Here is an 11,512-nt window from a genome sequence, read left to right as displayed (position 1 = left end):
TTAACCCTTGACTTGGTGTTATCAGCACCACACTCTCCCAAGTGAGCCACGAGCTGGCCCTCTAGTCATTTTTTCTGTACATTTTATGTTCACTTTTCCCAATGGGTGGAGAATCTGAGACTTTTAACAAAAAAGGGAAAAATTTCCCCTACCTAATACAAAGGATGGCTGTTGTGCTTTATCAACTGATCAAGAAGTCAACATTTCCAAAATAAAACAAATTTTCAAATTATTAAAATAGAAATCTGAAGGCTAGCCAGTTACCTCAGTTGGTTAGAGCACAGCATTACAACACCACGGTCAAGGGTTCGATCCCTATACTGGCCAGCTGCCAAAAAAAAAAAAAAAAAGAATCTGTGACAGCACAGAAGACACACTTTTTTTCTAGAAATAAATTCTCTGTGCATCTTTCTAGCTGTGGATCCAAGATGCATTTCCTAAATATCCTGTGATAAAAGATGACTAATTCAAGGGAATTTCACTTTTCTCTGTTCATTAAGTAATCCTTTCATACTTTCTTTACCTTAATATTTTGCTACTATTAACTCTGGGCAGGATCCCTATAAGTATATTATACTGCCAGAAGCAGAATGGGTGAAAATACAGTCTGACTTCAAACTGTTCACTCAATACAGACTTATGGGGAATCTCCTAAGGGCAATCTGATGCGGAAATACTAAAAAAAAAAAAAGGAGATACTCTTTCTATTCTGAAGGTGCCTACATTCTTGTAACTCTCAGGTAGAAATCCACACTATTTCAATTTTTGTTAACCTGGAGAAATTCTACTCAGTGGTGAAATCCCATATCGAAAATTACTTTTTCTGTGAAAATGTCCTCTACTCCCAACTTCATTATAAATACAATACCATTCTCTCATCAGAGTTTCACTGGTACTTGGTTTAGCCACTAATACAGTAAGTGTATTAATACAATATGTGCTCTATTGATGAGCAGGTCCACTTCCTCTATTAGATTATGAGCTATTTGAAAGCAAGCATCATATTATACATACTAACAAACTGCCAGTGTCTAGATTACTGGCAAACACAAAAGGGCATTAGTTAGCATCTGTTGGATGCTGAACAAACGTTATGAAAAAGTGAAAACAGCATTGACCTCCATAAACCAGAACAGTGCTTCTCTATAAAAGCAATCTAAGTAGCATATTACTATTAACACAAAGGTAAGAATCACATAATCAGCATGATATCTTATAAAGACTTTTGAAGTCAGAGTTTAACTTGTCAATGTCACAGTGTTTTTTCTGAAATAAGAATAGAGGTGAGCTGGCCGGCCCGGTGGCGCACTGCTGTAGTGCGCCGCTTGGGAAGCGTGGCGGCGCTCCCACCGAGGGTTCGGATCCCACATACAGACCGGTTCCCGCTCACTGGCTGAGCGAGGCGCGGGAGCAACACCGAGGGTTGCGATCCCGTTGCTGGTCCTGGTCCGGGACGGGGGCAACACTTAGGGTTGCGATCCGTTGCCGGACACGGAAAAAGACAAAAAAAAAAAAAAGAATAGAGGTGAGCTGGCCGGCCCGGTGGCGCACTGCTGTAGTGCGCCGCTTGGGAAGCGTGGCGGCGCGCCCACCGAGGGTTCGGATCCCACATACAGACCGGTTCCCGCTCACTGGCTGAGCGAGGCGCGGGAGCAACACCGAGGGTTGCGATCCCGTTGCTGGTCCTGGTCCGGGACGGGGGCAACACTTAGGGTTGCGATCCGTTGCCGGACACGGAAAAAGACAAAAAAAAAAAAAAGAATAGAGGTGAGAAACTTTCTGAAAGAAGATTAAGTCTTAAGAGTCCAGTCTATTACTTACTTCAGTGTGCATTTCAGTATCTAAGATGAACTTGGTCACAAGCCCACAATGCAGAATAGAGAAGACCTCCATGTCCAGCTCTCGGAAGAAAGCACGGTAATTCTGTAGTGACACTGATGTCTTTTCTTCCTTCCCTGTGAACTCCTTGGGGGAAAGTAGCGTAACCAAGAAAATAAATGTCTTCTACACTAGTCTAAGTTTTAATGAAGATTCTAAAATGCAAATATGCACTCATTTTATGCGGAAAGTTTTATTTTCATCACAACACCAACTTCCTTTCACCGAAGTTCTACATATTCCTGAGACAGAGCACTTAATTTATTTTTTGTTTCTTTTTTTTTTTTGCTACCTGGCTGAGAACTTAATTTAATATGGGGATATAAGTCAAACATCAAGACCATTGGTAGGTTTCTACTTAGGAATGAACTATTAGGCAAATTAAGGCATTATGGTATGGTATAGAAAACTATGGGCTGATGGGCCAGAAAGAAGTAGAATCAAATCCTAGCTCAAGCAGTTATTAACTGTGTGACCTTGCGCAAGTTACTTATCCTCACTGGGCCTTACTTTCTTCATCTATTAAATGTGTATATTAATACTAAGCTTGGGTTTTTAGGAGGATTAGAGGAGTTACACATAATAAATACACAATAAATGGTAGCTGAAACACAGAAATAATTGGGATCCACGTGGTCCAGGAAATTTCACAAATTAATAAGACCTATTCTGTGAATGGTACAAAGTTACAGGGAAAGAGAACTATTGTTACTCAAGTATCAGAAACTATACTAAGCATTTCATGTTATCTCGATTCATTGAGAAGTTGACAATCTGGGACTAGAAGGGGAAAGAGGCTAAAAGAAGTATATATAAACTACATTGTAAGACAGAATTTGATTACTGCTGCAAGAGAGAATTCAAAGTACTGTTGGGGTGCAAAAAGGGAGTAAAACATTCAAGAAAATAATTATAATCAACAACAGTGTGTAATAGGGTGAAGGACTTAAAGTCTAACCTGAACGTTGCTACTAAGAAGGTAATTCCAAGGCCTAGATTTCATTTGCCCTTCTATTCCTTAACTTTTTCCTTTGTAAAATGCAGAAAATAAAGCTGGCCCTGTCAATCTCACTGGGCTGTCACACATCTTCATCGCTACCGATCATTCCAATACCTTGTCCAGTTGGCTTCTATCACACAGTGTAGGGTCATGACGTTCTGAATAATCCTCCTTTGAAAGTGTGTCCGGGGAGGATGTTTTGCTGCCATCTGCTTTTCTTTTCCTTCCTCCTTTTATTACAAAAAGAAAAAAGTGACTCAAATAATCAATAATCATGTTTGCCAAATATCACTGCCCTCAGGAAATAATCTGTTGAAGACTTCCTAGAAATAGAAGAGGTAATTTTATAACCTTAAATTATAGTGCATATATAACCGTGCTCAATTACATAATCTCTCCAATTACTGATGCCTTGATAAACATAACCTCTCAGGTTAATTCAATGCAGCTTATATAGAGATATAAGATAAGAAGAAAAGAATATACTCACCCATCTTTCCTTTTTTTCTGATTTTTGTTGAAATAGCAGTACTGGTATGAGGTGTTATATGTAAAGTTTCCAAGTCAAAGTTTGCAAGAGGAGGAACATAGTCTGGAGTGACTGAAACAAAGAGCAGGCAGGAGCGCAGTATATACCAACCATATTCCACCATTAGACTTGGAACGCAATCACCCGACTGGCTAAACACTAGTTTCCAAAATTACCGTGTTTATAAGATACATTCAATTCCTCTGACATTGTTTTGACATAGCAAAATGGCCAGAGGTAACTTATAGAAATATCAGATTTATTGATTATGATCAATTAACATAAAATAATTCTAAATAATGATATAAAATAGCCAAGCAGGTAAGGATTAAAAATAAATTTACACTTAAAATCTAAAGATATTAACATTATTTGGTAACACAGCAGTTTGTTTTACATACACTTATTTTAGCTGAGGGTCAGAGGGAGGCTACATATATTCCCCAGAGAATCAAGCTAGCACTTTAAAATGACTAGTTCACTTAATGGTCAGAAGATACTAAGAGATCTTTCATCTTTACTCCTGGTTCATGACTATGTTCAGAGGCTGGCCTGTTAGTTCAGCTGGTTAGAGTGTAGCCTTATAACACCAAGGTCACGGGTTCTGATACCCTTACCGGCCAGCCATCAAAAAACAACAACAACAAAAAAGAATCATGACTATGTTCAGGAAGGCAAAGGTTACTGGAAGTTTGACCACCAATGTAGGTACGTAAGTTTAAAACAGCCCAACTAATGTTTTCTATTTTCTATTTTCTCAAATAGTAAGATCTTTAGGAGGTATCAATGGGAGCAAAATTGATATACTCATTAAAAATTTTGTTTAGCGTACATTTTCCTTGACCCAGAGGAGTAGGGGACAGGTATCACTGTGCCTGGTTTAAAAGATAAGTTCTTGGTTGGCCAGTTAGCTCAGTTGGTTAGAGCATGGCATTGTAACACCAAGGTCAAAGGTTTGGATCCCCATACTGGCCAACTGCCAAAAAAAAATACTAAGTTCCTTATTCCCTCACCACTGACCTAGTAGGGCTACCAGTATAGGACACTTTCCTTACCTACAATATACTTTTCCAGGATTTTCTGCAGTTCTACAATGTGCTTTAAACGTGTGAGCACCTTCCCCTTCATCTCAGGTGATGTCTGACTGCAGAAAGCATTCACAACCTATAAAGTACAAATCATATTCTCATGCTTTGAAAAGTTCAGATTTTAACTTTGTTTGCATTATTCATCCAGAGCTGAAAGATGCCATTGAACTGCAGGATCTGTGAGTTTAATCTGTGATGTACAAGCGTTCTCAGCAAGGGGGTGGAGAAAAAAATCCCTGGTCCAAAATACAGGAGAGATGACTTTTAATCCTAGTTCTACTTATTGCTAGTTATGTAACAAGGTGAAATAGCTAGAGGGCACACACTTGGTGAAACAAGTCCTATTCTACTACTTACTAACTGTGTGACTTTGGCTGACTCTTTAAACTTTCTGAGATTTTATTTCTTCAATTATAAAATGGGAATGTAATTGTTGTATGAATTAAGTACAGATTAAACATTCCTAATACAAAAACCTAAAATCTGAAATGCTCCAAAATCTGAAACATCTACAACACCTACATGATCTTCAAAGGAGCATTTCAGATTTTGGGTTAGAGATACTCAACTGGTTAGGTATTCTACAAATATTCCAAAATCCAAGAAAATCCAAAATCCAAAATACTTCTGGCCCCAAGCATTTTGGATAAAGATACTCAACAACCTGTAGTATAAAAAAAGAAATTAGCCTAGCACGTGGTACAGTGCTTAATAACTTTTAATGACTTTGAACTCTCTGTACTTGAAATTCCGTGTATGTAAAATAAGGACAATACTTGTCCTATAAGCTGAGCTGTGAGAATCAAATGAGCTCATTCAAGCACATAAACATTCTCTGAAATAATGAGAGCGAGGAAGGCAGTAAAAAAGAGATGTGGATGTTGCCATCATTGTCATTACTATTATTAAGCACAAATATGTTCTAAAGGAAGGGTAACTATCATTCACTCATCTCACTGAAATCAAAACAGTAAGGGTATGCCTGTGCTAGGATGAGCAGTGTTTCCATGGTGGAGAAGGTGAGGAGGTTATTCTAGGCAGAAGTAAGAATACAAGAGGTCGTGGAGGAAGTAAAGCATGGGCAACACGAGGTGAATTCTAAGTACTGTATATTTTTTTATTATTATTTTTATTATTATTTTTTATTCCTTTTTGTCTTTTTTTACTGACCGGTAACGGGATCGCAACCCTCGGTGTTGTGCCCGCACCGCGCTCAGCCAGTGAGCGGGAACCGGTCTCCACATGGGATCCGAACCCTCGGCGGGAGCACCGCCACACTCCCAAGCGGCGCACTGTCCAGTGCACTACTGGGCCGGCCCTAAGTACTGTATTTTGATTTGGCTACACCAAGAGGTACATATAATAGGGGAGTGGTAGGACGTAACACCTAGAGAAGCACACATGGGTTAGTACTTGGTGGAGACTTTTTATTTTATTTTATTTTTTTGTCTTTTTTCCGTGTCCGGCAACGGATCGCAACCCTCAGTGTCGCCCCCGTACCGGACCGGGACCGGCAACGGGATCGCAACCCTCGGTGTTGCCCCCGCACCTCGCTCAGCCAGTGAGCGGGAACCGGTCTGTATGTGGGATCCGAACCCTCGGGCGGGAGCGCCGCCGCGCTTCCCAAGCGGCGCACTATCCAGTGCGCCACCGGGCCGGCCCCGGTGGAGACTTTTTAGGGAGTCTTTTGAGAACCAAAAAAGTAGTTTTCTTTTGACAGAAACTATGGACAATAGGAAAAATGTTCCAGTAAATATGCTCACCTCTCGGAACCAGTTGAGAGTAAGAAATATGAGTGAACACATGAATGAACGCTCTTTAGCAGACATGGACTCCACACTCTCTCCAGGCTCCAGGTCAGTGAGGAAGATAGGACAATCTGAGAGAAAAGAACAAACATTCTAACTCCCTTTAGTTCAAGCCAGTAGAATCTGGATGCCCCTAGAGCTAGCTCTCCTTGCTACTTACTTTCTACTTTAAGGCCAAGCTTTGATTGGTCTCAAAAAATACTCCCATATTATATAGCAATCAACAAATATAATTAGAAAGTTTTTGCATCAATTATAGAGGCAAGGGCCAGGAAGAAAATGGAACTATGATAACAACTGATTTGTTAACATAATGGGATTCTGTATTTTGCCTCTGAAATCCATTATTATTTCTATACTACTCTGTGAAGTTAGAAAATTCCTTCCAAATATGTACTGGTTTGCATCTTCCCTAAGTTTACCAAAAAAGGGTCACAAATAATAAAGAATCTTTGACTTCATCCTATACCTAATAGACCATCAATCTCCTCCAAGTTTCCATTATGTTGTCTATCCACACAAAGTCTCAGTAACCGGAAATAGGGAGCCAGACACAATGGAGACACCAATCTGGAAAGAAAAAAATCCATTTCTAGAACATATTTTATAGACATATTAGTCCATGTTTACAGAGAGCTCAACTTTATAATTAAAGAGTTTGTTTTTTGTTTGGTTATTTTTTTTGGCAGTTGGCCAGTACAGGGATCCAAACTCTTGGTGTTATAACACCACACTCTAACCAACTGAGCTAACTGGTCAGCTCCTATAATTAAAGAGTTTTGCCCAAAATAAATGTCTAATTTTAAGAATAAATGGCAAGGAACTTAACAGATGCTCAGTGATAAATAATGAACGTTATTGTAGGAAGGCAGGGGTATGGTGGAGTGAATATCCATGTGTTAGGAGAAGATAAAAGAAGGGAGTAAGAGAAACAGAGGTAGTCAAGAATGCTCATGGGAGGAAAACAAGGGGTAAGGAACAGAAAAAACAGTCTCAAAGAATATCTGTTGGCTGTCATAAGGCAATACAAATCTCAACCCCAGGGTCCAAGAAAACAAGGAATCTGCCCCATTCTCGGTAACCCTTCCAACTGAGATCACACATGCAGATAGGACTCTAGATACTCATTTAAATGTAGGATCTTCTTTAGTCACAACGGGTCTGCTCCTTGGTTGTTTTTTTTTTTTTTGGCAGCTGGCCAGTACAAGGATACAAATCCTTGACCTTGGTTTTATTAACACTGCCTTCTAACCAACTGAGCTAACCCACCAGCCCCCCCAAATATTTGGAAGTATTTGGATTACTTCCAAATACCACTTGTTCTGGGAGAAACCCTTTTGACTCAAGTTCCCCACAAACTGAAAGAATTGTGGAATTCCCTGTGAATATTCAAAACACCAACAGAAGGAAAAACAAAAAATAAAAAACTGTACTGACTTTTGGCTTGATTGCTGTGAAGCAATTTGATCCCCATCTCTTGCAAAGTCCTGAGAGAACAACAATGGCAGGAGGTTAACAGCAATCCCATCACGAGTATTGTATTCTTCCAGTCCATAGAGAGCTTTCACAGGAAATGGAAAGTCACTGTGGAAAGAACACAAAATATGATGTCCCAGCTCAGAGGTAAGCAAAGCTATGGGGGAAACTACTAGAACAAACTAATTTCAAACAAAACTATTATGGGGAGAAATTAGAAACAGGAACAAGAAATGGGGAATCCATTAGCAATTCTGGAGCTGGGGTGCAGGGGTGTTGGGAGGAAAGAAGTTGTGGGAGTGGGCAGACTTGGCTGAAGTCAAGGGTATTCTGAAGTTTGTATCAGCTACTGACAGAACAGACATAACTTCTTCCCCAGTACAACCAAGCCAGTAGGTAAACAGTACATACCCTTCTGGAACAACACAGCAGTCCACCACAAAGGCATCTTGGAAATCATTAAAGATGGTCTCCCTAACCCATTCCTTCAGGAAGCAAACAAACAAAAAAGGCAACGTAGTCCGAAGTATACTTGCTGTAGAGCCCTAGACAAATTACTGTTAATCTTTCTAAGCCTCAGTTTCCTTATGTCACACCTCATTATTGGCAGTAGAAAAGAGATAACACATGAAAAGTGCTTAGCACACTGCCTGGCATAGAACAGGGCTCTCAAACAGGTGGTGGCTATAAACATCATCATCAACAACAACATCCTCCTCCTAGTTACTAGCATTATTGTTATTATGTGCAGGAGGCCTCGGGAGAGCCCTGAGGCAGAACAGCCTTCCCAGCTAAAATTTGGTAGCACTCATAGGACGATCTACTTTCGTACTGCAACAGAGAGAAGGTCTTGAAGTATGTGCAGTAAAGTAGCTCTCATGCTTTATTGCTTTTAAAAAAAGACAACTGGCCTTACCAGGGCTTTTGGAGCCAGCTTTTCCCCTTGGATCAGGTTGGCAAATTCATCATAATAAAGTGCAGAGGCCCAAGGAGACTGCTCACTACAGGAATGAACCAACTGCAGCAAGGAGGTCACCTGGAACAGCCGAAGAGAAAGAATAGTTCAACCCTTGGGCTGCCAACCCTTCCTAAATTCCATTCACCCCATTCAACAGCAAGTTTTTTTCTTTCCAACCTTACTGGCAAAAGCTCTGCCTCTCTTGGGCTGGCCCATGGCTGACTTGGGAGAGTGTGGTGCCGATAACACCACGGCCATGGGTTTGGATCCCATATAGGGATGGCTGGTTCGCTCACTTGGGAGAGCATGGTGCTGACAACACCAAGTCAAGGGTTAAGATACCCTTACCAGTCATCTTTATAAAAAAAAAAGCTCTGCCTGTCATCTGAGGTTTTCCTGAGCCTCCTTTGTAATCTTTCTATCTCTTTCTAATCTAATTTCTTTTCTAATACTTCAGACACATGCAGTCAGATTAATTTTTCTGAAGCAAAGCTGTGATTATGCCATTTCTGTGCTAAGAAACTCTTAAGGACTACCTCTGCCTAAAAAATGAAATAAAAACATCTTGCTTGACATTTAAGACCCTCTATTTTCTATCTCTGAACTAGCTTTCTAACTTTCCAATTATACACTTATTTGTCTCTATGCTTCAACCGACCTGCTATTCTTTAAACATGGCCTATCCTTCTTGCTAAGAATTTACAATTTATTTAGAGATTAGACAGACACAGAAATAAATGCAACCTAAGCCAGGAGATTCTAAGAGCCATAAGAATGGTACAAATGACAAAAGCAATGAGATCAGGAAGACATATTTTTAAAAAGAAGCACTCTTTCTGATTAACTGACAGTGACAAGAAGCAATTCCTTGGTTACTCATAAACATATATGACTATATTATAAGAACCCACCTGTGTGCACTGTTCATTGCTCAGGTCGGCCCTCCCTTGGGTCGAACTAGCAGATCTTCTAAAAAGAAGGAATTTTAGTTTCATTTTTGCAATATTTTGTAACAACTGACAATAAATCTAAGAATCCTGCCTTTCTTGGGGAAGTGGTGGAGATAAAAGTGCATGAAGGAACGAAGGAGCATTTATTTTGTCCATATAAAATGTAGATTTGAGGGCTGGCCCGTGGCTCACTTGGGAGAGTGTGGTGCTGATAACACCAAGGCCACAGGTTCAGATCCCTATATAGGGATGGCCGGTTAGCTCACTTGGTCAAGAGCATGGTGCTGACAACACCAAGTCAAGGGTTAAGATCCCCTTACCAGTCATCTTTAAAAAAATATATATATATATGGATTTGGTTGTCCGGTTGGCTCACTTGGAAGAGAGTGTTGCTGGTAACACCAAGGTCAAGGGTTCAGATCCCCTTACTGGCCAGCTGCCAAGAAAATGTGGATTAAAGTAAAGGATGCTCTCATACCTATGTTTTAAAGGCATGCTAAATTCATAATAATAAGAGCAAACACTTTTTTAGTGCATACTATGTGCTGGGCATTGAAGTAATACTATTATCCTTATTTCACACATGTGAGACTACAAAGGCAGAGAGAGGTGTAAAGTAACTTATGCAAGGTCATTCAGCTAATAAACAATGGAGCCAGGATTTGACACCAGGCAAGCAATATGGCTTCAGTGAAGGAACTCTTAATCAGTACAATATGCAGCCTCTTGTATTATTAATACTGATTCTAAGGATGTCTCCTGAGGTCTCAGGAGTTACTGACAAATAATTTCCAAAGAGCATGAACTGAATTCCAAGGTCAGTTTCCAATGGTAACATCTTATCAAGTCCCAAATCTGATGTTTCTTTAGACGTTACAATTGGGGCATCAAAAAGCAAAAGGGGGAAATCCACAAGGAAGACCTTATTTGTGCCATTCATGAAGTTCCAGATAGGAATATCACAGCAATACAGAAACCCAAATTGTCTAGTACCTAGGTCAGGAGGAGATACAGAAAAATGCACTGCAGAGGGATCAGAGTTCCCCTTTTGTGGAAAGATTTCTATCACTTTATCTCTGTCCAATCCCTATTTTTAACCATCATGTTGTAATGATTACAATCACAATTCTGTAACAATTATACACGGTATATACAGTCATGATTAGAAGGGAATATGGAAAAGCAGCAAAAACACAGTTGCTCACTTCTCTCACAGTTTTTTTTTTTTTTTGTCTTTTTCCGTGTCCGGCAATGGATCGCAACCCTCAGTGTGGCCCGCGTACCAGACCGGGACCAGCAACAGGATCGCAACCCTCGGCGTTGCTCCCGCGCCTCGCTCAGCCAGTGAGCGGGAACCGGTCTGCATGTGGGATCCGAACCCTCGGCGGGAGCGCCGCCGTGCTTCCCAAGCAGCACACTATAGCAGTGCGCCACCGGGCCGGCCCCTCTCACAGTTTTAATGTCTACTGTTAGAATGATGTCTGTGCAATGTAACGCTTTTATTTTGTAAGGCAGCAACTCAATTGATCTTGAACCACAGAAGCCAGGGTCTCCGTGCCTACCTGTCTGCCGCCATGATGCCAGCCATGGTGACGGCGCCAATAATCCCAATTAGTTTGTACCTGAATATGGTGCTAGAGAGCTGCTTTCGTATCACCAGGTGCATGTCATCCTGCAATGAGACAGTGATAGAGAAAAATGAAGATGCTGAGGTGGCACAGTAAAAGAGCGTATGGATATTGGAGCCAAAAAATCTAGACTAGGAGGGGTTCTATCATTTACTAACTGTGTGGCCTTTAGAAAGTCTTTCATCTCCCTGAGTCTC

The 11,512-nt window shown here is 40.6% G+C and overlaps 1 protein-coding gene across 1 annotated transcript in view; it reads right to left on the bottom strand.

Annotated features, from left to right (window-relative positions):
- Positions 1 to 1,821: 1,821 nt before the first annotated feature.
- FANCD2 (Fanconi anemia, complementation group D2) overlaps positions 1,822 to 11,512 on the bottom strand; it is a gene marked incomplete at its 3' end in the record, with an annotated part of 39,152 nt that continues 29,461 nt past the window's right edge. Inside the window, exons 19-30 of the mRNA XM_008577499.1 lie at positions 11,250 to 11,359; positions 10,889 to 10,894; positions 9,649 to 9,703; positions 8,696 to 8,815; positions 8,191 to 8,264; positions 7,741 to 7,887; positions 6,773 to 6,873; positions 6,259 to 6,374; positions 4,463 to 4,571; positions 3,369 to 3,479; positions 2,993 to 3,105; positions 1,822 to 1,965 (exon numbers count right to left, since the gene is read on the bottom strand). Coding sequence (XP_008575721.1) covers positions 1,822 to 1,965; positions 2,993 to 3,105; positions 3,369 to 3,479; positions 4,463 to 4,571; positions 6,259 to 6,374; positions 6,773 to 6,873; positions 7,741 to 7,887; positions 8,191 to 8,264; positions 8,696 to 8,815; positions 9,649 to 9,703; positions 10,889 to 10,894; positions 11,250 to 11,359 — 1,206 coding nt within the window. The remainder of the gene's footprint in view (positions 1,966 to 2,992; positions 3,106 to 3,368; positions 3,480 to 4,462; positions 4,572 to 6,258; positions 6,375 to 6,772; positions 6,874 to 7,740; positions 7,888 to 8,190; positions 8,265 to 8,695; positions 8,816 to 9,648; positions 9,704 to 10,888; positions 10,895 to 11,249; positions 11,360 to 11,512) is intronic.

This window comes from Galeopterus variegatus, unplaced genomic scaffold (genome assembly GCF_000696425.1).
Source record: "Galeopterus variegatus unplaced genomic scaffold, G_variegatus-3.0.2 Scaffold1520, whole genome shotgun sequence".
Classification (NCBI taxonomy): domain Eukaryota; kingdom Metazoa; phylum Chordata; class Mammalia; order Dermoptera; family Cynocephalidae; genus Galeopterus; species Galeopterus variegatus.
This window is presented reverse-complemented; position numbering and strand designations above follow the sequence as displayed.